This window comes from Rana temporaria, chromosome 4, assembly GCF_905171775.1.
Source record: "Rana temporaria chromosome 4, aRanTem1.1, whole genome shotgun sequence".
Classification (NCBI taxonomy): domain Eukaryota; kingdom Metazoa; phylum Chordata; class Amphibia; order Anura; family Ranidae; genus Rana; species Rana temporaria.
The window spans coordinates 370,127,303-370,154,025 of record NC_053492.1 but is presented as its reverse complement, the minus strand read 5'-3'; the positions used below and the strand labels follow the sequence as shown (position 1 = coordinate 370,154,025).

The 26,723-nt window shown below is 47.6% G+C and overlaps 1 protein-coding gene across 1 annotated transcript in view; it reads right to left on the bottom strand.

Moving 5' to 3' along the window:
• Positions 1 to 3,628: 3,628 nt before the first annotated feature.
• Positions 3,629 to 26,723, bottom strand: part of LOC120937586 (protein ELYS-like) — a 104,953-nt gene continuing 81,858 nt past the window's right edge. Inside the window, exons 34-36 of the mRNA XM_040350931.1 lie at positions 20,844 to 20,977; positions 20,663 to 20,757; positions 3,629 to 4,077 (exon numbers count right to left, since the gene is read on the bottom strand). Coding sequence (XP_040206865.1) covers positions 3,900 to 4,077; positions 20,663 to 20,757; positions 20,844 to 20,977 — 407 coding nt within the window. The 3' untranslated portion in view covers positions 3,629 to 3,899. The remainder of the gene's footprint in view (positions 4,078 to 20,662; positions 20,758 to 20,843; positions 20,978 to 26,723) is intronic.

Sequence of the window (26,723 nt, the reverse complement as noted above, 5' to 3'; positions counted from 1 at the left end):
AGACGTTTTTTTACCCTTCCAGTGGACGGTGATTACGACGGATGCCAGCCTCACAGGTTGAGGGGGGGTGTCTGGGGGGTCCAGTTGGCCCAGGGTCGCTGGACTCTTGCTGAATCCTGTCTACCGTTCAATGTCCTAGAAATCTGTGCGATCTGGCTATGCCTCTCCTCGTGGTCGAGGAGGTTGCAAAGGCGCCCGATCTGGATTCAGCCAGACAGCGCCACAGCCGTGGCTTAGGTCTACCATCAGGTAAACGGACAGGTGGACTACCTAAGTCGCCAGATGCTGGACCAGGGCGACTGGTCTTTGCACTCTGGGATGTTTCAACTCCCTTGCAGGAGGTGAGGCTCACAGGGAATGGATCTCCTGGCCAATCGTCTCAACCGCATGGTGTCGAAGTTCGTGGCCAGGTCTGGTATTCCTGTTAAGACGTGTTGGTGGCCCTGTGGGGTCAGTATCGGCTACTTTTATGGGAATAAGTGAGTGGGTGCGCTAACATTAATAGTGATACATACTTGAATCTTAGAACAATATGCAAATATATAATACTATAACACCTAAAAATACTAAATGATCTAGTAAAAAAAGTCCTTGGATGCTGAACCATATAATAGTGGTTGCTCAAAATTACTGTGCCAAGCAAGTTATGTGAACTAGGCAGATGTGAACAAGTCCAATTTATGCGTGAAAACATGGAATTGGGAAAAATTCTCATATGTAGTCCTCAATCTTTGAAGAAGTTTATGTGCTTCCAATCAAGTCAAATAGTGTTCCACCTTCACCATTTAAGCAAACGGACACCCGAAGTGAATGGATGAGATGGCTTCTTACCAGATGGAAATGCCCCTTAATTTGATACCAAAGAAGGGGATATTTAAGGCTTTTGACAAGATCACCTGTGTAGTCAAATACGTCCTGGCAGTGATGGTTGTTGTAATCATTGGTAGCCCGATATATGCATGTAAAACAGAATGGTGCCAAACATAGTGTAACTCGTTTATTTTGAAGTTAAAATATGTGCAGAGGGAGCCAAGTGGCCGCCTACCGTTTAGGGTGCCCCGAACCCGGCACTGAGGCCAAGTCGCGTTGGAGCAGAATGTAGGATCCTGGGCGCTGTGTGCCACTCTCGTGTCCCGAGCGTGCGTTCCACCTCAACGGTGATGAGAACCAGCGGTGCAGGAAGTGACGAATTTGCGTGCGTGGTTAGGTACCGCCCCGACGTACGTTTCGTTGTGAAATCGGCAATTTTATGCCTTTGCTCCATTGTAGTTGCTTATTTCGGCTGCTCCAGAGTGGCGGCCGAGGGGACCCCGAGGGTCCCAATCGCTCCAGATTGGTAACCAGGTTTTCAGAGGACCGGGGTCTGTCCGACTCAGTCATTTCAACCATGCTGAGGGCACAATAGTCTTCTTCCAGAAAGATCTACCATCGTACCTGGAAGGCCTACATCTTTTTGTGCGAAAAGATGGGGTGACATCCACGGATGTACTCTTTGTCCAGGGTCCTGCCATTTTTCCAGCTTGGAGTGGATCTGTAAACTGTCTTAGGCACCGTTAGGGGGCAGTTTTTAGCCTTGGCTGTGCTTTTTTTCTGTGGCTTTTTGCGGCCCATTCTCAGGTGGGTACTTTTTGTGCAGGGGGTTTGTCATATACTTCCCCCTCTTGACCCCACCTCTTCCCCCATGAGTTTTGACTTTGGTGCTCTTGGTTCTTCAGGAACCTTCCTTTTGAAAAAAAATCAGAGAGATTCCTCTTGACACTATCTCGGTAGGTGGCCTTTGTTTGTTGGCAATTACTTCTGTCAGAAGGATTTCCGAGTTGGTGGCCTTGTCTTGCAAGTCGCCATACTGGATCCTCCATAAGGATAAGGCGGTGTTGTGCCCTGCAACCTGCCTTTCTTCCGAGGGTGGTTTCGGCCTTTCACCTGGATGAGGACATTGTTCTGCCATCCACATGTCCTCAGCCGGCGCATCCTAGAGAGGTTGTGCTACATACTTTGGAAGTGGTACGCGCTTTGCGGGTGTACCAGTCTGCTACAGCTCCGTTTCGGAGACACTGTGTCGGTGTCTGGTCCACAAAAGGGCCTGGTGGTCTCATCAGGCACCATTTCTAGGTGATCAGGCAGACCGTCATTCAGGCCCATGCTCTTAGGGGGCGGGTGCACCCTTTTCCCGTCACAGCACTTTTGACTAGGGCAAATGGTGCTTCCTGGGTTTTCTGACATCTTGCGTCTGTCTCACAGGTGTGCAAGGCGGCGACTTGGTCGTCCGTTCACATTTTTTCCAAGTTTTACAAGGTGGATGTGAGTGCATCTTCTGATGTTTCTTTCAGCCGCAAGGTTTTGCAGGCGGCTGGTTAACTAGTTGCCGACCAGCCGCGTTGTTTTACAGTGGCATGTCGGCTCCCCTGCGCGAGAGCCCGTAGCTATACATCGGCTCTCGTGCAGGCCACTGGGGCGCGTGCGCCCCGGACTCCTATGCGAGTGCCGGGCACACACGATCGCTCGTTACAGAGCGAGAACCGGGAGCTGTGTGTGTAAACGCACAGCTCCCGGTCCTGTCAGGGAGAGAAATGCTGATCTTCTGTTCATACAATGTATGAACAGAAGATCAGTCATTTCCCCATGTCAGTCCACCCCCCCTTACAGTTAGAACACACCCAGGGAACATACTTAACCCCTTCCCTGCCCCCTAGTGTTAACCCCTTCACTGCCAGTGGCATTTTTATAGTAATCCAATGCATTTTTTATAGCACTGATCGCTATAAAAATGCCAATGGTCCCAAAAAAAGTGTTCGCCGTAATGTCGTAGTACCAAAAAAAAAAAAATGCTGATCGCCGCCATTACTAGTAAAATAATAAAAATGCCATAAAAATTGCAATTTTTTTTAGTTAACGCGGCGCAGTCCCGAATCGCAAAAAGTGCTCTGGTCTTTGGGCAGCAATATGGTCCGGGGGTTACGTGGTTAAGGAGCCGCGTCCGTCCATGGACGACAGAGAAAAGGATTTTACGGTGAGTACAAAAAATCAAATTTTTTTATGCAATAAAAAACCCAGTGGTGATCAAATATCCATTTGTGTGAAAACAAATATAATTTCACTTGGGTAGTGTCGTGTAATCACGCAATTACAAGTTAATTGGTAACGCAGTGCTGAATAGCAGAAAATGCTCTATTCATGAAGGGGTCAAAACCTTATTGAGGTCAAGTGGTTAATCATGAGATCAGTACAGAAGTGCTCAGTAAAGAAATGTACTTTAAGAGCCCTTTCACACTGACAGAGCGGGGTGTCGGTGCCAAAACTAGCGGCGCTTTATTTAGAGGCGCCTTTCGGTCGCTAGTGGGGTGCTTCTAACCACCACTAGCGGGCGGAAAAAGGGTTAAAAGCGCAAATAACGTGTATACGCCGCTCCTAAAGTGCCTCAAAGAAGCTGATCGCAGGACTTTTTTGGACGTCCTGCCAGTGCAGGGCCCCAGTGTGAATACCCTCAGGCTTTCACACTGGGATTGCATGCGAGGCATTTAGGCGCAATATTTAACGCCTGAAATACATCTTCAGTGTGAAAGGGGTCTAAAGAGGGAGATCTGTTGTGGTAGAAACATGTTTAATAAAAAAATATCTGACACTGAAAATATTTCAAAACACAATAGTTTTATTGACCATTCCATGAAACTATATTACATATTTTATAAAGGTATGAAGATTTAATACAAAATAGAAAATATTTCTTTTGTATAGGAAGAATATTCTCCCGACACGTGAACTCGATTTGTAATTTACACTTTTAAGAACATTTACAATAATTTATATAAATTATCCTCCCCGAGACCAGTTGTGTGTTAATATATTTTAATATTACAGGTAATACACATGCAGAATTTAAAAAAATAATAAAATCGTAATCATCTGATCTTCCGGCGCGTTACAGGCTTTGATACTATTCGTCTCCTGGTTCTTCTCACTTCTTTGGTTTCTGTGGCTACAGACTTTGTGTTTTTGGAGTCAATATCTGGGCTTTCTGGTGGTGAAAGAAGCTGAATTTCTACAGATGGGGGTGACAAGGTTGCTTTATCTACTGACCTGTCAAAAAAACAAAATTACATTGATTAAACAAAATTAAGTAAACACAGATGGGCACTTGCTATAAAGGAAGTGCTGCATTAAAAAGTGTATGTCAGAGTGTTTAACTGCTTGCTGTCCCACCCACAGTACATTTACTGCAGGTGGGTGGCACAGGCAGGCTGGATGATGTACATGCACATTATACAGCCTATGTCAGGCGCACATGTGGGCCCCCCTGCTAACATGCGCTGTCACTGGCTAGAACATGATTTTGTCAGCAAGTCCGAGCCAATGATTTTGGCTGTGAACCTGCTGATAGGCTGTAGCCAATCACAGAACAACGTTCTGTGTTCACAAACAGACCTTTATCCCAGGTTTACACTGGGCTGTGGGAGTGAAGCCGTGCAAGTTCAGTTGAACTCGCACAATTTCACTCCCGCTTCTCAGTCTGCGATTACAGACGTCTGTGAAGGTTTCTGCACAGATGTCAAAGTAAATCACAGGTCGAAATGGCAAAAAGTAGTAGAAACTTTTTAAAATCGGTGCAGAGCCGCAGATGCAGCGTTGCACCAATTAGGCCGGTGCCATTGCCATTTGACATGTCAAATCGCACCAGTGTGAACCAGGGCTTATACACAGAGCAGGGATATGATTTTTTTTTTCTCTCCCATGCTTTGCATGGAGAACAAACACCAAATCTGTTAAAGCTGCACATATTACACTCTAGGGACACGTTAACCCCTTCCCAGCCAGTGTTATTAATGCAGTGATAGTGTACAGTATTAAATCTGTTCAATATTTGTGTCATGATTGATGTCAGTGTACCTTCCCAGTGAAGGTATGTTAGCGCCAGATTTCCTGCCACAATATCAGTCCCACTATAAGTTGCTGATCACCGCCATTACAGTATAGTGTCTGTAGCTGTGTAAATTCCAGTACAAGCACCCTAGTCTGAAGAGGCCATCACCTTCACGCAAAGCAATATACACTTATTGGGATTTTGTAACAAAGATACTTAGAATACATTTGGCCTAAATTTATAAAGCACTTTGAATGCATGTTTTATTAACAGGAAGTAGAACACATCAGGATTTTTTTCTGTCTTTTTTCTGACTTTGAATGGGGATCTGTCAGTGTACAGATCCCCTTTCTCTCAGGGGAGGAGAGAGATAGTCTGTGCCTAGTGATTAGAAACAACAATCTCTCTCCTCCTTCAGTCAGCCCAGCCCCCATACAGTTAGCAGTACAACGTTGCACGACCGCGCAATTGTCAGTTAAAACGACGCAGTACTGTATCGCAAAAAAATACCTGGTCATTAAGGGGGAAAATCTTCTAGTCCTTAAGTGGTTAAAAATTTTTAAAAATCAGTACTTATCTAGAATACATGCATATTTTCCCCATGTTCCACATCCCTTTAATACGGGAAGTACAGAAAAAAATAATCTTCCAGAATCAGGTGTTCTTCTGGTACACCAAAATTCAAACTAGCATGGCAAGTCTGTCTACAGAACTTGGCTTAAAGGGTCACTAAAGGAAAAAAAAATTTTTTTAGCTGAAATTACTGTTTACAGGGTATAGAGACCGAATAGTTAACTGATTCCCTTTAAAAATGATTAAAAATAGATAAAAAAAAAAATCATATAATGTACCTACAGTTTAGTTTAGTTTTTGCTGTTTCCTGGTTCTCTGATGTACAGAGACAAAGAGCCAATAGAGGGCAGTGATGCTTTGTAAAATGAAACTGGATTGGTGCCGACACACAGTAATCACACCTCCTTGATTTGTCACCACAGTGAGAAATCTCCCAGTACTGTGGTGATCAGGAAACAGACAACCAGGAAGTGTCCAGAACAGAGAGGAATTAAAGCAACATCAAAGCAAAAACAAACAATGAGGACATGAAACCAGGACTGCAGTAAGGTAAAGGAAGCTTTTTAGCTAAAAAATTTTTTCCCCTTTAGTGACCCTTTAACCCTCTATGTCCAATGTCCTAATCCACATGCATAGATTAAATTTTAGCCTAGTAATGCTGCTGCTTTGATCCCCAAGAGTCTGCTCACAAGCTGTGTGCAGGAAAGGCTCAAGGCAGCTGTAGTTCTGAGGGCAAGCTTATGTCCACGGGAACCAAGTTCCCGGCAGCTGCCCCTGCAAGAATTCAAAAAACCCGGTGATGTCACAGACCGCAACGAAAAATAGGATATTTGTACTCACCGTAAAATCCATTTCTCTGAGTTCATGGACCGACACAGCAGCATTGACCTTAGGGTTATGTACCTTCGCTCTAGGAGAGACTAGGCAGAACAAAAAAAACAGCACTTTAAGTGTTAAAACACTTATCAATACAGCACCTCCCAGGGGGCGTGTCCCCTGGGTACATCCCACTCTCTGGAAGCATCCAGCCTCAGTTCGTAGACAAGCAGTACAAACAAAAGAGGGGTGGGTGCTGTGTCCGTCCATGAACTCAGAAATGGATTTTACGGTGAGTAAAAAAATCCTATTTTCTCTTTCGTTCATGGATGGACACAGCAGCATTGACCTTAGGGACGCCCCCAAGCAGTCCTAAAAATTTCGAGGGGTGGGAAAAAAAACACAGCAAACCAAGCTTCACCCCAAACAAAACAGGGTTCCTCAACGGAGGAACTGCAACCTTAAACTGCCGCCTGTAAAACCTTGTGGCCAAAGGAGGCATCCGAAGAAGCCCTCACATCCACCTTGTAAAATTTTGAAAAGGTGTGGATTGACGACCAGGTCGCCGCCTTGCAAACCTGCAAGACAGACGCTTGATGACGGAAAGCCCAAGAGGCACCAATCGCCCTGGTCTAATAAGCCGTGACCTGAAAGGGAGGCGCCCGCCCCTGAGGGCATAGGCCTGGAGCACGACCTGTCTGATCCACCTAGAAATGGTGGCCGACGAGACCGCCAGGCCTTTTCATAGGACCAGTCACTGACACGAACGGTGAGTCTGACCTCCGAAACTGAGCCGTAGCAGACAAGTACACCCGTAGGGCTCAAAGCACATCCAAGGAATGCAAAGTGGCCTCCTTTGAGTTTTTCGGCCGAGGACATAAGGATGGAGAACAATGTCCTCATTATTGTGAAACGCCGAAACAACCTTTGGAAGGAATGATGACTGCGGCCGCAGCACCACCTTATCCTTATGGATGACCAAGTAGGGAGCCTTGCAGGACAAGGCCGCCAGTTCAGACACCCGCCTGACTGAGTTAATTGCCACCAGAAAAAAACAACTTCTGGGACAGAGACAACAAAAGAATCCTCTGAATGTCCTCCAACGGAGCTTCTTGAAGCGCCAAAAGAAATAATTTCAAGTCCCAAGGAGGCAGTGGAGGACGCACAGGCGGGGCTACATGCCGGACCCCCTGCGCAAACGTACGCACCAAGGAGTGCGCCGCCAAGGGTCGCTGAAAGTAGACAGCTAGAACCGAGACTTGGCTCTTCACCGTACTTAAGGCGAGAGCCTGATCCACTCCACGCTGTAAAAACGGCAGAATCCGGGACACCACGTATGTACGGGGGTGCCCCTTCATCTCTTCACATAGGGATGTAGGCCTTCCACGTACGATGGTAAATCTTGACGTGGACTTCCGTGCTCGTAGCATGGTAGAAATCACAGAGCCCGACAGGCCTCGGTCCTTCAACACCTGGTTCTCAACAGCCACGCTGTCAAAGCCAGCGACTGTAAAGCAGGGTGAAAGACAGCAGGTCTTCTTTCAGGGGTAGACGCCAAGGAACGTCTGCCACCAGACGCACCAGGTCCGAGTACCAGGGACGGCGCAGCCAATCCGGGGCGATCAGGATTGTTGGTATCCCCTCGGCTTCCACCCTGCGAGGCAGGCGAGGAAGAAGTTGCAGAGGAAGGAAAGCGTATATATTAGGCGATATTGACCCCAAGGTGCCAACAACGCGTCTGACGTGTCCGCCCACGGTTCCCTCGTCCTGGTCACGAATCGTGACCCCTTTCCGATTGAGACGAGACGCTAGAAGGTCCACATCAGGAATGCCCCAACTTTGGCACAGAGTCTGAAAACACCTCCGGGTGTAGCGACAATTCTCCTAGGTCTAGCCTTTGGCGACTTAGATAGTCGGCTTGCCAATTCAGCACCCCCGGAATGTACACCGTCGACAGAGCTGGAACCCAGCTTTCAGCCCACCGGAGGATGTGCGCGACTTCCGTCGCTGCAGCCGAGCATCGCGTGCCCCCCCTGATTGACGTATGCCACAGCTGTGGCGTTGTTCGCCTGGATTCTGATCGGTTGGCCTTGCAGACCCAGAGACTACTTGGAGAGACACAACTTGATCGCTTGGAACTTTAGTGTCCCGCCCCCCCCCCCAGCCGGAGAGGCTGGCAGCCGTCGTGAACACTGTGCAGTGACACGGCAGAAACTATCTCCCGGTCCGAAGTACCAGAGATGTCAGCCACCACACTAGGGAGGACTTGGTCAGTCGACTCACCAGAATCTGGTAATCCAGAAACAAAGGAAACTTGTTCCAATGTGACAGAATCTCTTTCTGCAACACTTGAGTGTGGAATTGGGCATACGGAACTGCCTCAAGAGGCCACCATCAGACCCAGCACTTCCCATGCAAAAGCAAAGCGACGACCATTTCTGGGTCACCATCCGCTGCACCGCAGATTGCAGAGTCTGCAGTTTTTCCGCTGGGAGGGAAAACTCTCGCCTCCGAGGAATCCAGGACCAACCCCAAACATTCCATCCGCTGAGACGGTACCAGTACAAACTTCTGAATATATTCAGCAGCCAACCGAATTCTCGGAGGGTCTGACAGGCTATAGACACAGTCTTCTAATCCCGAGCTTGAGGGAGCTCTCAGGAGAAGGTTGTCCAGGTATCCCCCCCGATAACGATTGCACGCTGCCGCAGCAGGGCCAATATCGGGGCGAGCACCTTGGTGAAAACCTGCGGTGCCGAGGCCAAAAGGGAGGGCCACAAATTGAAAATGGTTCTCCCCGACCGCAAAGCGCAGAAACCTCTGGTGTTTTGCGCATACGGGGATATGCTGGTATGCATCCCTGATATCCAAGGATGTTAGGAAATCCCCCTGATTGAGCGCTGCTATTAGTGAGTGAATCTTTGTGCTTTGACAAAGCAATTGAGGGCCTTGAGGTTCAGGACCTGTCCTTCTTGGGGACTACAAACAGATTGGAGTAAAACCCCTGAAACCATTTTGTTGAGGGAACAGATACAACCACCCCTCTGTCCAGAAGATCCTGGACAGCTCCCGACAGGTCCTTCAGGCGATCTGGAGGCAGCCGGAGGACAAGAGAGAAATTCTATCTTGTACCCTGAGGAAACTACTTCACAGACCCAACGATCGGAAAGAGACACCCACAGAGCCGCAAAATCGCGAAGCCGGCCCCCCACCCGAGTTGTGGGAGGGGGCAAACCTTCAGGCGGAAGCGGGCTTGTCGGGCTAGTGGTACCAGGGGCGCTTTTTATCCCTCAGTGGACGTCTTGGCCCCCTGGAAACGGTTTTCCTGCCGCACTTGACGGGCGAAAAAAACGCTTGGGGGTAGTAAATGAGGACCCTTGCCTACGGCGAGGCTCCTTATTACCCTTCCCAGATTTCAGGAGCAGAGTGCTCTCACCGCCTGTGGCATCTTTTATGATGTCATCCAGGGACGCCCCAAAAAAGAGAATTTTTGTACTCACCGTAAAATCCATTTCTCCAAGTTCATGGACGGACACAGCAGCCTTTGACCTTAGGGTTATATCCACTTCCTTTAGGAGAGTTTAGGCAGGAAAAAAAAAAAGCACTTTAAGTGTTAACACATTCCTCAGTGCAGCTCCTCCCAGGAGGCGTGGCCCCCCGGGGATAACCCACACCCTGCTCTAGCAGCCTCAGTTCGTAACAAGCAGTACAAACAAAGGAGGGGTGGGTGCTGTGTCCGTCCATGAACTCAGAGAAATTGATTTTACGGAGAGTACAAAAATCCTATTTTCTCTTCCGTTCATGGACGGACACAGCAGCCTTTGACCTTAGGGACGTCCCCAAGCAGTGTCAAAAATTTAGAGGGGTGGGAAAAAAACACCACAGCAATCAAGCTTACACCCCAAACAAAAAACGGAGTTACTCAACGGAGGAACTCCAACCTTAAACTGCCCCCTGTAACACCTTGCGGCCGAAGGAGGCATCAGAAGATGCACTCAGGTCCACCTTGTAAAACTTTGAAAAGCGAGGACCGGCGACCAGTTTGCCGCCCTACACACCTGTAACACAGAGGCTTGATGTCGGAAAGCCCAAGTGGCACCGATCGCCCTGGTCGAATGCGCTGTAACCTGAAAGGGAGGCGCCCGCCCCTTCAGGGCATAGGCCTGAAGCACAACCTGACAGGTCCACCTAGAAAGAGTGGCCGACGAGACCGTCAGACCCTATTCAGGACCCGCTACTGACACAGTGAGTCCGACTTGCGGAACGGAGCCGTAGCAGAAAAATACACACGAAGAGCCCGAACCACATCCAGGGAATGTAGAGTGGCCTCCTTCGGGTTCTTCGGCTGAGGACATAAGAATGGAAGAACAATGTCCACATTAATGTGAAAGGCCAAAAAACGACCTTTGGGAGAAAAGAAGGCTGCGGTCGGAGTAGGGAGCCTTGCGGGACAAGGCCGCCAGTTCAGACACCCATCTAATCTATGTAATAGCAACCAGAAAAAAACACCATTTGTGACAGAGTCAACAAAGGGAACTTCCGAACGTCCTCAAAAGGGAGCATCTTGAAGCCCCGAGAGGACCAAATCCAAGTCCCATGGGAGCAGTGGAGGGCGAACAGGAGGGGCCACATGCCGGACCCCCTGCACAAATGAGCGCACCACGAGTGTGCGCGCTGGCAATGGTCTCTGAAAGTAAAACCGCCAGAGCTGAAATCTGACCCATAACCGCACTCAAGGCGAGAGCCTGATCCACTCCGGCTGTAAAAAACAGCAGAATCCTAGACACCACGTATCCACGGGGGTGCCACTTCATCTCTTCACATAGAGACGCAGGTCTTCCACGTACGATGGCAAATCCTATGTGAAGTAGACTTCCGTGCACACAGCACGGTAGAAACCACTGAGCCTGACAGGCCCCGGTCCTACAACACCTGGCTCACAACAGCCACGCCGTTAAAGCCAGCAACTAAAACAGGATGGAAGATCGGACCCTGCGACAGATGATGTTCTCTCAGGGGTAGAGGCCAGGTCCGCGTACCAGGAGCTGTGCTGCCAGCCTGGAGCGAACAGGATTGTTGGAATCCCTACGGCTTCCACTCCGCGCAGCAGGCGAGGAAGAAGCTACAGAGGAGGGAAGGCGTAAATTAGGCGATAGGGACCCCAAGGCACCACCAACCCGTCTGACGCGTCCGCCCACGGGTCCTTCGACCTGGCCACGAACCGTGGCACCTTCCGATAGAGACGGGACGCTAGAAGGTCCACGTCTGGAGTGCCCCACCTTTGGCACAGGCTGTGAAAACATCCAGGTGAAGTGACCATTCACCCTGGTCCGGCTTTTGGCGACTCAGGTAGTCGACCTGCCAATTCCGAAAACCCCCGGAATGTACACGGCCGACAGAGCCGGAACGGACCTTTCGGCCCACCAAAGGATTGTGCACGACCTCCGTCGCCGCAGCTGAACTCCGTGTGCCCCCCCCTGATGGTTGACATACGCCACGGCTGTGGCGTTGTCGGACTGGATCCTGACCGGTCGGTCCTGCAGATCCAGGAACCACCTGGCAAGGCACAGCTTGATCGCTCAGAGCTCCAAAACATTGATCGGCAGGCAGGACTCCTCCCGAGTCCAGCGCCCCTGGGTGCCCAAAACGCCCCCCCCCCAACCGGAGAGGCTGGCATCCGTCGTGACTACTGTCCAGCGGCACGGTAGAAAAGACTACCCGGTCCGAAGCACCGGAGACGTCAGCCACCACACCAGGGATGACTTGACCAGATAGCTCAACTGAATCTGGTAATCCGGAGAAGACGGGAGCTTGTCCCAACGAAACAGAATTCCCTTCTGTAGCTCCCTGGTGTGGAATTGGGCATACGGGACCGCCTCGAAAAAGAGGCCACCATCAGACCCAGAACTCTCATGCAGAATCGAAGAGACGACCACTTCTGGGCCGACAACTGCTGCACAGCAGATCGCAGGGACTCCAGTCTTCCCGTCGTGAGGAAAACTCGCGCCTTCGCACAATCCAGGACTAGTCTCGGGTATCCCCGTCTCTGGGACGGAACACTGACTATTGGATATTCAGAAGCCAGCCGAACTCTTGGAGTCTGACACGTGATAGACATGTCCTCCTCTAACCCTGAGCAGCTCTCAGGAGAAGGTTGTCCAGATATCCCACGATAGTGATTCCTCGCTGCCTTAGCAGGGTCAGTATCGGGGCGAGCACCTTGGCAAAAAACCTGTGGTGCCGATGCTAGGCCGAACGGGAGGGCCACAAATTGAAAACGGTCCTCCCCGACCGCAAAACGCAGATCTCTGGTGCTTTGTGCAAATGGGAACATGCAAACACGCATCCATGAAATCCAAGGACGCCATGAAGTCCCCCTGATGGAGTGCCATGACCGAGCGAATCGACTCCATCCTGAATTTTTGTACCTTGACAAGACAATTGAGGGCCTTGAGGTCCAGGATTGGATGGACCCTTTCCCTCTTGGGGACCACAAAAAGATTGGAGTAAAACCCCTGAAACCGTTCCTGTGAGGGAACTGGCACAATCACCCCCCCTGACCAGAAGATCCTGGAAGCCCCCGCCAGAGCCAGCCGGTGTTCGAGGAAGCTGGAGGTTGGAAGGAAAGAATCCGTTTGGTGGACAAGAGAGAAACTCTTGTACCCCGAGGAAACTACGGTCGCAAACCCAAACGGTCGGAAAGAAGAAACCTCCACCGAGCCGCGAATTTGTGAAGTGGGCCCCCCACCCGAGACACGGGCGGGGGCAGAGCTACATGTGGAAGCAAGTTTGTCCGCAGGCTTGCGGTACCAGGCGCGCCTCTGCCCCGCAGCGGGGCCTCAGCGCCTTGCGGATTTTCCCCCCGCCATGCTGGGCGCACGAAAAAAACGCTTGGGGGTAGAAAAGGAGGACCCTTGCTTACGGCGAGGCTCCTTGCCCTTCCCAGACTGTGGAAAGCAGTGTGCTCTAACCACCCGTGGCATCCTTAATGATGTCATCCAGGGATGACCCAAAAAGCCACTCACCCTAAAGGGTAAATCCACCAAGGCCTTTTTTGAGGATTGGTCCGCAGACCAGCATTTCAGCCACACAAGGCGGCGCAATACCACCGCATAGGCGGAGGCCCTGGAAAGCAAGGGGAGCGTATACAGAACCGACTCACAGACGAACATCAGACCCTGAACCAACCGTTCAGCCAGGTCCTTACGGGTCTCGGAAGCATCCTGTGCCTCCAGCTCCTGCAGCAGGAGCTATGCCCTTTCAGTCAGTCTGACACCAGAGCCAAAACCGGCCTCACCGCCAAGCCCACTACAGCGAATAGGGAGCGGGCCACAGCCTCCACTCTCCTATCAGCAGGGTCCTTAAGGGCAGGAGCCCCTTCCACGTAACGTGGTGGCTTTGCTCAATCTGGACACGGGAAAAAGCAAAAATTTCTGCGGCGCTCCCAGTCCTTGTACAATAAAAATGACCAAATAAGGAACACAAGGAACCACAATTTGTAGTGCGCGGCGGTTTGCGGAACCCAAAAGGGACCGTCACATCTGGTGCCTCCGCCAAAACCTCTCAGTTTCACGCACTGCAGAAATGAGCTCCAACAAAATTCCTTGTCAGTAGTTGACCCTGAACAGAGTCATCCTCACTATCCGCGTGGGTCAAGCCTGCATCCTCAGACACTAAAGAACCAGAGGCAGGGGCAAAAGCTGGGCATGGTTCAGTGTCAGAGGCATCCCCAGAAGCAAGCTCAGGAAGGGGGTGCTTTTCACCCCCCATCCGGGCACCAGTTGCTTCGACCTGGGTTGAAAAAACCTCCAGGGCAGCCTAACAGATGTGGCAGGGGCATCAAGGGTTAACTCAGGCATGTGTGGGGAAGAACCTGCCCAGGCTCCATAGTGCCCCACCGCTGTGTCACCCCACTGCAAAGCAGAAACCACCCACGGTCACTTCCCAGCCGATATACAGAGTATGGGGGCCCCCAGGGAACTCACCACCCCGTCCGGTGCAGCGCGAGCTGAGAGGAGTCTGAAGCGTGTTGAGAGCCAGCCGCGGTACTGTCTGTCCCCTCAGAGAGATTTGCGGTCTCCCTGCGCGCTAAAACGGCCACACGAGGCCAAACGGAATTCCAAGATGGCCGCCGTATAGAAAAAAAAATGCCATAGGACCACAGGAAAATGGCCTGCCGAGCCATAGAAAGCGTGACTACGGCAAAACGGCGGCCGTTGCACATTTAAAAAGACAGTGACACAGCAATAACAGCGCAGCACACACACACACACAAAAGACCCTGTAGTGAACACACACACAGCCCCTGCTACACACAGGCCCCGGAGTAATAAAGAGACCCCTGAAAAAAAAAACTCACAGCCGCTACCCAAATGGGAAAGGAGGGAGAGGAATTAAGGGAGAGAGGAAAGCAGGGCAAACCCTCAGTCGACCTCCCAGGGGAAAATTCCAGCCATACCACCTTACCTGAGCAAGGGGCCACTACTAACCCTTCCTGCGACCACCGGCTGGAGGTATCCCACACAGAACCAACATTCGCATAAATTGGCATGGCTGTCGGCCAGACACACTGTGACAAAGCCATAAAGGCCGGTCATATGTGTGCCCTAGAACAAAATGTTCCCCGGCCGCCCCTGGAGCAAAGGGGCCTGTCGTGGACGACCCAGAGCTGAGGGCCGGCACACGCTCGATGGCCGAACATGGGGGGACTACAAGAGTCAAGACCCAGCCTGTCACCCAGTCGGCTGTTGAAGAATCACAGGATTCAAAAACGCAGGAACAAAATAATAAAAAGCAAAAAAAAAAAAAAATCTTTAGAGTACAGGACTCCAGAGTGCCTGACCTGAGGCTGCTAGAGCAGGGTGTGGGTTATACCCAGGGGGGCCACGCCCCTGGGAGGAGCTGCACTGAGGAATGTGTTAAACACTTAAAGTGCTTTTTTTCTGCCTAAACTCTCCTAAAGGAAGCGGATATAACTCTAAGGTCAAAGGCTGCTGTGTCCGTCCATGAACGGAAGAGAAAGCCGTTCACCCTCATAGGGTTAGTCCACCAGGGACTTCTTAGCGGACTGGTCCGCAGACCGACACTTTAGCCACACAAGGTGGCGTAGTACCACCGTGGAGGCCCTGGAGAGCAAGGGGAGCGTGTCCAGGGCCGATTCAGACACATTTTTGACCTTGCGCCAACTGGTCGTCAGGTCCACACAGGTCTCAGAAGCATTCTGCGCCTCTAGCTCCTGCACCAGGGACTTGGCCCGTTCGGTAAGTGTCTGCGACACCAGAGACTGCCATCACAGCATCCATGGAGGCCACAGGGACACCAAGGGTTAACTCCGGCATGTCAGTGATAGTCACTCTAACTGCCACCCTAGTGCTGCCAGGCAGGACCACAGGACACCCTCCCAGCCGCTACAGAGAGCAGAGAAACCCCCCCCCCCCTCCCGGAGGACTCACCGCCTGACCAGACTGCCGCTGCTGAGAAATCAAAAACGCTGCCTGTGCTGCACCATCCCATAGGAAAGTGTGCACAAGCCGTCAGCACCGTTATTCCAGTCACAGGAGGCCAAGAGCTGCACCAAGTTGGCCGCCGACATACAAAAAACAGCCTGTGAGCTTCAAGAAAACGGCCACTACAATTACAACTGCGCCATAAAACACAGCCGGTCACGGTCAAAATGGAGCCAAAACTGCGTTTTTTGTTTTTTAAACATGCACAGTGAAGCCCCAGTGACACACTGCAACCTAATAGGCCCAGGGGACCCCCCATCCCCCATGGCAGTACACAAAGTACTAAAAAAACACCAAACAGCACCCCCAGGTCAGACTGGGACCCCCACCTCACCACCGCCACCCAGACACAGGGAAGGAGGGAGAGGAAAGTGAGAGAGGAAAGCAGGGCACACTCTTAATCGACCTCTGCAGGAACGCACCAGCCGAAACCACCCTGCCGAGGCAAGGGGGAAAAAACGTACCCGTCCTGCGACCACCCGCTGGAGGCATTCCAGACAGATCCAACGTCCGCTTGTGGCATGGCTGTCGGCCCGGCACACTGACACGGCCATAGAGACCGGTCATATGTGTGCCCTGGAACATGTAGTTCACCGGCCACCCCTGGGGCAACAGGGCATGTCGTGGACGGCCTAGCTAAAGACCGGGTTTGACCTCATTATATGGTTTTGACAAATCTGCAAAAAATAAAATAAAAAAAAATCTACAAAACATCTAATAGCGTGTATGGGGTCTTACTCCAAGTCCTCTGTTTTGTAGCAAACAATGCAGAGAAACCAAGATAAGGAAGTGAGGGTGGCCTGTGTCCTGTACGCCAAAATATGGAATTTACAGGAATGTCAAAATTCCTCTTAATCATACATAAACACAGGCAAAGTATTCAAAGACCCCGAGACAGCCCCAAGCAATGAATGCGAAGAGTGGGAAACTATGCAAATCTTGCGACTGAAAGCTGCATCCTAGGCTTGGTGGCAAAATGCCCACAAGTTTCACATTGATCTGGCAGAATCACCAGGAAAAGTGTAGGAAGAAATTTGTCCTTGGGCGTGCAAGCTCTATCGCTCAAATTTCTTACTCATCTCACAATGGTCAACTTGGAAGTAGGGTGTCCTTGGTGATGTCCTGAGGTCAGGACAAATAAGGAATTGGTCGGATTGAAGCAGTAGCAATGTGTCTGACTGCATCCGGGCAATGAAAAAGATTTCCTTTGAAGCAGAGCATTAGAACGGAAGGACTATGCCCTCATAGTGGAAAGCCGATAACACCTTGGGAAGAAATGATGGTCTTGAGCATGGGTTTCCAAACTGCAGCACAGGGGGCCAGATGTGGCCCTTTGCGTACCTTTATCCAGCCCTTGAGGCACTCTTCCTCCCACCGACACCACGATGGGGCACTCTTCCTCCCACTAATTGCAATGCTGGGGTGCTATTCCCCCCCACCGACGCCAATAATGGGGCACTATTCCTCAAACTGACAACAATAAGGCACCATTTCTGCCACCGGCAATAGGGCACCATTCTTCCCCCTAATACCAAAGATTCATTGTTTAATCTCACTGATGCCAGGATAATTTCTACTCCCACTGGCCACAGTCCAGCCCCTGTAAAATCTGTAGAACAGTAAACTGGCCCTTTGTTTAGAAGGTTTGGAGACCCCTTTTCTTGAGCATAGAACCTTGTTTTTGTGACGTATAAAGAACGGCTTCTAACAAGGGTATGCCAACTCAGACATGTTTGACAGCAACCAAAAAGGCTACAGTTATCTAGGAATATCCCTGACTGGTATAAAATGGGTAGTTTCTGCAGGACAGAAAGAACAAAGTTGAGAACTCAAAAAAGCAGATGGTGCTGCAATAGGGGCTTAATGAGAGAAGCACCTTGACAGACTGTTTTTTCAAGGGAAAGCGATGCCAGAGGTCTCTGAAAGAACAGGTCCCAACATTGTCTGTTATCTTTCAGAGTGCTTAGGGCCACTTTCTGGCCAAGACCTGATCGTCTGGGATTGAAGTGCCTGTTTCAACACAAGACATAGAAAGCTTTCAAGGTTTGATAGTGGATCTTCCCGAAGTGGCTTATCTTGCACTTAGCAAGTTATGATTAATGTTTCATGAACACAGGACATTTAAAAACCTCTTCTGAACACTGGAACTAGTTAAAAACTTTAGGTTTTGTCACTTTTACATGCCGCTCATGAGTGCGCCACGCCTCTCTCCATGGTCTGGCCCCACCCCCTTTCTCTCCTCATTGGTTTGCTGACAGCAGCGGGAGCCAATGGAGCCGCACTGCTGTCTCAGCCAATAAGAGGAGTCCCAAACAGCCGAGTCTTGTGCAACATTGATGGAACTAGATGGACCTCCGGTAAGTATTGGGGGGCTGCTGCACACAGGTTTTTCATCTTAATGCATAGAATGCATCAAGATAAAACCTTTTGCCTTTACAACCACTTTAATGGTAGCCTGCATCTCAGCCAATACAGCTTGCCGACAGTCAAGGGGCTGAGGCTTTGACAGGAGGAGCTCAGAGGAATACGGATGTTCAGGTGGGTAAACATCCCTTCCTCACATTTTTTTGTTCATTGACAAAAATTGGAATTGATTTTCATCAATTGACTCAATTCAAATTTTATTTTCATTTAGTTTTCATCACCAAAAACATGCAGCTGATGAAACATATAACAAATTGTCTACTAAATTAACACTGGTCTACAGGTGCCTTGCATCTCCCTGGTATCAAAGGCAATTGGCAACATTTTGGATTCTGTGCAAAATTTGGGAATTTTAAGGTACTTGTTTGGAGGATTTTAAGACAAAATATGACGAAAATCCCTGTTGGGCTTTGGTACAGGGAACAGGTTTAAAAAAAAAAAAAAAAAAAACACAACTTTGACCCTGTCTTGTGAGGGTAATGGCACAACTACTCCCTGGGACAAGTGATAGTTCAGGACATTCTGCTAATCTGACCTTCCTTGAACAGTCTTTGGCTGGTTTGAAAGAAAGCAGTGAGAAGTATAAAAAATCTGAATGCCATTTTGTACCCCATTGAAACCACTGACTGAACCCACGTGTCTGGGACACCTTTGACCTTAGGCATGAGGGACAGCCAAAAGATTATACATTGTGTGAATATAAAACAGAATGGTGCCAGTAGGACCTCCTTCACAAATCTGCAGATCAATCAACAGAGGGACCCAACTTCAGGTTGGTAGGTGCCCAAAAGTATTTGCTTTTCCTGACATAGAATGTCTGAAGGAGACTAGTTGTTTGCACCCACAAACAGCCCAGGGCAACCATCCTTCATCTAAAATACAGAGTCTAAATTCCAGCCAAGTGCAAGAACCTTACCTTCAGGGCTAGAGGCTGCCAGCTGATAAATGGTTTACAACCACTAGGGGATCTATGGCTAAACCTGAAAACAGTGTCATGTCTCGGAGTTCTGCTTCCGATGACTGATTTACTGCTCAAATTTTAGATGCAATTTAGGTACCTGCAGTTGCGTCATGCCGCCAGAGCACAGTTTTCCCAGCCGCCACTCATTCAGGCTGACCCCATTAAGGAACAGTTATCCCCCGAGACTTAGACAAGCCTTTATCTACTCTATATGCTGCACTTCTGGGTACGGAGTCTCCTAAAATGGACAGAGGACTGGGATGACCGTTTAGAGCAGGGACCCAGGTTGGTCATCTCCTCTAGGGACAAGCTCATTCAGGTGAAATTCCTGCACAGAATTTACTATACTCCCCAGAAACTGCACTGTATATTCCCAGACAGTGATCCTTTGTGCCCCAAGTGCAAGACTCAGGTGGGGACATTCCTTCATATGTTCTGGGATTTCCCGATCATAGTAAGGTTCTGGGCGGAGACCTTCGGTGAAATAAACCTTCGGCTGCAGTTGTCCCTCTCAGCTACACCTGAACAGGCGCTATTGGGGGGTTCATGATGATGGACAGCATCCCTACCATTTAAAATTGCTGGTATCCCATCTCCTGTTTTATGCTAGGAAGGAGATTCTCCTTAAATGCATCTCCCTCTCCTCCTGGGAGACCCTGATAGATATGGCCCTTCCCACGTATAGAATTATAGCATGATAAGGTTTGGGCCCCCTGGACTAGTGTCTAGCAGCTTTCGAGGGGGAGGGGATATACACTAGTTACGTTTTTTTTTTTACTTCCCTTTTCCAACCTACTGATTGAAATTTGTATTTAACTGCACTGACAATTCTAGTCGTGTTTTCTTCCCTTTTTTCGTGCGATATGCAAGCATATTGTATGGTTTTGTTCCATGTCAATCTGTATACTTTTTTTGCCCGTTTTGACAATAAAGCACCTTTGATTGTAATAAAAAAAAAAAAAACACTGAAAACAGTACCATCTATAACCATAACTAGGCTACCTCTCCTGATGCAAGAACTTTCATTCTTTCAAGAAGGTAAAGACACAAATGTATTTAGATGGAGGCCCACAGTGTCTGAGCTAGAAGATTCCGAGGGTGGAATTTCATGAAGTAGCAGGAACCACCTTTTCTGAAACTAAGGCACTGCAGCTAATTCTCCAATGAAGGAAGCCTCTCCTAGACATGGAGATTTTTGTGAAGAGGGCAGAGGTAACTGCAAGGGAGGAAAGAAAAGCAACCCCCTTTTGAATTGAAAGGGGTCCGAGGGAAAACATGGAGTCAGTTTCACCAGAAAGCAGACAGTGGGCCTGACAAGTACACAAACACTCCTAGCTGCTTAGCATGCTGATGTTGGCAATGTAAGCCTCATGTCCGTTGCAACGAAAAGATTAAAGTAAAAAGACTTCCTAAGAGAAATATGAGATATGATCCCCAAGTGCTCTGCTAGTATTAGGCAGATAACACATTAGCATAAATAAATCTGACAAATATCCAGGCCTCAGTTTAAAAATATATACATACTTTCCGGGTTTGTTCCCTTTATGTTTAGGAGGTCTTCCCCTTGGTCTTTTTATTATTTGTTCTTCAGAAACCACAGTTTCTGGAATCTTTGAATCCTGCAAGATAAAGATGGTGAAGCAAGCTGCCGGCAAGACTAGCATGAGATCAAAATTATACATATGCTCATGGAAATTTGGCTCACCTGTTCCTTCTCTGTTCCTATAGTGGTGTTTCTGGTTTTCCTTCTTGACCCCAGAGAAGGGGGAGAGAAGATGTACTGAGGAGCGACAGGGGGCTGTATAGACTCCGGAGAGATGGGAGGAGCCACTGGTTCAACTAAAAAATAAATAAAATAAAGTATTACAAAGCATACAAGACTCTTCCAAATACTGGCTTAGTTAGGTACCATGTGAGGTATAGCGAGTTAGACCTAAACCAGCATGCTGTTAATGAAACCAGAAAAGTGTCATTCTGCCTTGCAAACATGCTTGCAAAATGTCAAGATAGCCAAGACAAAAACAAGAAACTGTCAATTTTAGAAAAGTCATTAGCCCCCCCCATTTCTATACTTTTTCCATTCAAAGCAAAAATGTGATTTGAACCACCTGTCTGGGGCAATGTACATTTTTTTCACACGTTAAAATCAATATTTACTAAAAAATTACTTTAAAAAGGGCCAAATAATATTACATTTGCTGAATGTAGAAACCCTTGAGAATAATGGTGGCCGTTGCAAATTATGTCACACATTAGCCCAGCTACTAAAGGGAGATTTTCAGGAAAAAATACAAAAAAAAAAAAAAAATTCACGGAGAACAAGGTTTTATACAATTTTGCTGTAAAATAAAATAGGTGGGGTTGAGTAAATGGATACCAAGAATGTCAAGGATTACAATTGTGTGCACCTGTGAAACCACACAACAAAGAAGAAGAACCCCCCCCCCCCCCCCCACACACACACACACACACACACACACACACACACAAAACAAAGGTACAATTGGAGATGACGTAAAAGCTTTTGGAGACCTGTTTGGAGCAGAACTAAGGGTAAAACATTTTTTATTTTGGAGTAAGGAAGAGTTATAACCCATTCGTTTTTTTTTGCCATCTTATCCCACTGGAGAGATTTTCCTTCACTTCCCATCCCATAGCCAAAACAGGAAGTTAGGAAATTCTTCCAAAGTGAGAACACCATTGGAATATTTTCCCTCTATTACACAGTTCTAGGGACAATCTAAAATTTGTGATTCTCTTACTTTCGATAATGGGAAACATGATAAATAACAGTGAATCTTCCCAACAGGGACACAAACCACAATAAAAACTGATGGGTTCTACTACTCCTCCGCCTATACGAAACTAAGGAAAAAAAGTTTTGCATTTAGTTATACTTTAACCATAAATTATGGACCTAGAATTATTGGGGTCACTCTCATGGCGATACTGCACACAAACACAGCAGAATTAATGTTCCTATACAGGTGTTGTTTTTATAAGAAATAAATCTTTATATACAGGTCATTCTCAAAAAATTAGCATATTGTGATAAAGTTCATTATTTTCTGTAATGTACTGATGAACATTTGACTTTCATATATTTTAGATTCATTACACACAACTGAAGTAGTTCAAGCCTTTTATTGTTTTAATATTGATGATTTTGGCATACAGCTCATGAAAACCCAAACTTCCTATCTCAAAAAATTAGCATATCATGTAAAGGTTCTCTAAACAAGCTCTTAACCTAATCATCTGAATCAACTAATTAACTCTAAACACCTGCAAAAGATTCATGAGGCTTTTAAAAACTCCCAGCCTGGTTCATTACTCCAAACCGCAATCATGGGCAAGACTGCCGACCTGACTGCTGTCCAGAAGGCCATCATTGACACCCTCAAGCAAGAGGGTAAGAGACACAGAAAGACATTTCTGAACGAATAGGCTGTTCCCAGAGTGCTGTATCAAGGCACCTCAGTGGGAAGTCTGTGGGAAGGAAAAAGTGTGGCAGAAAACGCTGCACAACGAGAAGAGGTGACCGGACCCTGAGGAAGATTGTGGAGAAGGACCGATTCCAGACCTTGGGGGAGTCTGGAGTAGAAACATCCAGAGCCACCGTGTACAGGCGTGTGCAGGAAATGGGCTACAGGTGCCGCATTCCCCAGGTCAAGCCACTTTTGAACAAGAAACAGCGGCAGAAGCGCCTGACCTGGGCTACAGAGAAGCAACACTGGACTGTTGCTCAGTGGTCCAAAGCACTTTTTTCGGATGAAAGCAATTTTTGCATGTCATTCGGTAATCAAGGTGCCAGAGTCTGGAGGAAGACTGGGGAGAGGGAAATGCCAAAATGCCTGAAGTCCAGTGTCAAGTACCCACAGTCAGTGATGGTCTGGGGTGCCATGTCAGCTGCTGGTGTTGGTCCACTGTGTTTTATCAAGGGCAGGGTGAATGCAGCTAGCTATCAGGAGATTTTGGAGCACTTCATGCTTCCATCTGCTGAAAAGCTTTATGGAGATGAAGATTTCATTTTTCAGCACGACCTGGCACCTGCTCACAGTGCCAAAACCACTGGTAAATGGTTTACTGACCATGGTATTACTGTGCTCAATTGGCCTGCCAACTCTCCTGACCTGAACCCCATAGAGAATCTGTGGGATATTGGGAAGAGAAAGTTGAGAGACGCAAGACCCAACACTCTGGATGAGCTTAAGGCCGCTACCGAAGCATCCTGGGCCTCCATAACAACTCAGCAGTGCCACAGGCTGATTGCCTCCATGCCACGCCGCATTGAAGCAGTCATTTCTGCAAAAGGATTCCCGACCAAGTATTGAGTGCATAACTGAACATAATTATTTGAATGTTGACTTTTTTTTTATTAAAAATTTTTTTCTTTTATTGGTCGGATGAAATATGCTAATTTTTTGATAGGAATTTTGGGTTTTCATGAGCTGTATGCCAAAATCTTCAATATTAAAACAATAAAAAGGCTTGAACTACTTCAGTTGTGTGTAATGAATCTAAAATATATGAAAGTAATGTTTATCAGTACATTACAGAAAATAATGAACTTTATCACAATATGAAGTCCAAATGCAGCTAAAAATTAAAGAACAGTCAGCACTAGAAACAGCTTCCAGTCAGTAGGATTTCCCCCTTTTGCCAACACCTCTTTCAGTTGGAATACTCTTCCGCCGTCCCCTCCCACCCAATATGCTGTAATCTTCTGATGTGGCAGGAGTTAATACAAATAAGGGGGTGTCACAGGCTCTCATCAAGCAAGCTGGACTATGCCTACTCTTTCCGCCTACCTGCGCCATACACAAAAGCATTACTACGGTTTGAAAGAATGAAGGGGGGAAAGCCGCCATCCATCCTCCCATTGAACATGAAAATGTGTTTACAGAAGACATGTGGCAGCCTTGTACATCTGGGACAGTAACCTGAGGTCGAAAAGCCTTAGAGACATTCTAGTCTGAGCAAGCGGTTTCCATCAAAAGATGGGTGCATGCATCATTTGCTAAGGAGGTATTCAGCTGTGGCTAAAGTTGCCAAAAAACTTGGTTAAGACCCAAGTAGAAAAAAATGGGGGGGGGGGCTATGACCCATGTTGGATGAATTATTTTATATATAAACATATGTCCTCTTTCAACAGTTACAGTGTGCAAGAGAACAATTCAGATACTGCCTAATGCTTCAAGTCCTGTTCAAGAAAAAAAATTGTAATAAAGCTATAACAGAAGCCAAGGTACCTCTCCAGTGTACCCTTACTGTATACATCCTATTGGCAATGTTCATTTGCTTAGCGAGGCTAGCCAGTATGCATATATGCATGTTTGTGGTGCGCTGTACGTCCTATATTGCTGTCCTATGCAAAGGTAGTTCGTATAAGCAGCACATCAATTACAAGGCTTTTAATTACCTTGCTTTACCACAAAGCAGCTGAAAAGATACAAGAAACAAATCCATAAGCTCAGTCTGTGCTACTGACAAATGGAACAAGCAGCAAATTCCTTTATAGGGACCATCAGTAATGACTGGGCCAGTCTTTCTAATAATGGCACTGCTGCTGTGTCTCAGCCAGCCAATCAGGAGGAGTGTCCCACGTGGCTAAGACGATCGTGGACATCGCTGGAGAGAGATAAAGCTCGGGTAATTAGTGGGGTGCTGGGGAGGCTGCTACACAGGTGTTTTTTTTAATCTTGGATGCATTAACCACTTAAGCCCCGAGCCTGTTTTTCAGATTTGGCATTTACAAGACTAAAACAGTTTTTTTTGCTAGAAAATAACTAAAAAAAACCCCCAAACACTAAATATTTTTTTTTTCTAACACCCTAGAGAATAAAATGACGGTCATCGCAATACTTTGTCACACCGTATTTGCGCAGCTGTCTTACAAGCGCACTTTTTTTGGAAAAAATTCACTTTTTTTAATTAAAAAATAAGACAATAAATTTGGCTTAATTTTTTTATATATTGTGAAAGATAATGTCACGCCGAGTAAAATGATACCCAACATGTCACGCTTTAAAATTGCGCCCGCTCGTGGCATGGCGTCAAACTTTTACCCTTAAAAATCTCGATAGGCGACGTTTAAAAAATTCTATAGGTTGCCTTTTTTGAGCAGTTGGTCTAGGGCTAGAATTATTTCTCTCGCTCTAACGATTGCAGCGATACCTCACTTGTGTGGTTTGAACACCGTTTTCATATGCGGGCGCTACTCGCGTATGTGTTCGCTTCTGCGCGCGAGCTCGTCGGGGCGCTTTAAAATTTTTTTGTTTTCTTATTTATTTTTATTGATTTTATAATTTTTTACACTGAAATAAAAAAAATTATCACTTTTATTCCTATTACAAGGAATGTGAACATCCCTTGTAATAGAAAAAAGCATGACAGGTCCTCTTAAATATGAGATCTGGGGTCAAAAAGACCTCAGATCTCATATTTAGACTTAAATGCAAAAAAAAAATGGAAATTTTGTCATAAGACGCTGGGCGGAACTGACCTTTTGACGTCACTTCCGCCCAGCAAAGCTATGGAGGACGGGTGGGGGCCATCTTGCCCTCACTGAACAGGCAGAAGCACCCGATCGCCTCCGCCGTTACCGACGGCTCCGGTAAGCGGCGGCGGGATGGGGGGGGGGGGGGGGTCGGTAACCGGTTTAGATACCACTCCTTTAACCACTTGATCGTTCTTACAGGCGATGGAAGGGGACAACCCCCGTCCGGTGCTTCTCTGGGCTCTCCTGTGCCATTGGGGACCCAGAGAAAGAATCAGCCGCTGCCAGGTGACAACCATAGAGATTTTCGGTGAGTAGATGGTGATCTCTATGACCGAAGGCCCAGTGTTATGACGTCACTTCCTAGATTGTGATTTTTTTAACCGCATGCTTTGCAGCCTGGAGAGATGTCGGGTCTTATTGACTCTGAATCTCTCCACAAAAGAGGACCTGTCACGCACCATTCCTATTACAATGGATGTTTACATTCCTTGTAATCGGAATAAAAGTGAAAAAAAAAAATGTAAAAGAAAGTGTTAAAAAAAAAAAAAAAAAAAAAAAAACAACAAAAATAAGCCACTGTCCCCGGTAGCTCACGCTCAGAAGTGAACTTGCAAGTCCCGCCCACATATGTAAACGCAGTTCAAACCAAACATGTGAGGTATCGCTGCATGTGTAAGAGCGCAAGCAAACATTCTAGCACTAGACCCCCTTTGTAACTCTAAACTGGTAACCTGTAAAAAAAATGAAAGCGTCGCCTATGGAGATTTTTAAGTACCAAAGTTTGGCGCCATTCCACGTGTGTGCACAATTTTAAAGCACGACATGTTGGTAATTTTGTTGGGCTAACTTTACCGTTGTTATTTTTTTATTCATGAAACGGTTGAAAAATTGTTGCGCAAATACCGTGCAAAATAAAAAGTTGCAATGACCGCCATTTTATTCCCTAGGGTGTCTGCATAAATAATGTTAGGGGGTTCAGAGTAATTTTCTAGCAAAAAAAATAGATTTTTACATGTAGGAGAGGAGTACCAAAATAGGCCCAGTATGGAAGTGGTTAAAGATCTTTTTCTAATAAACCAAAGC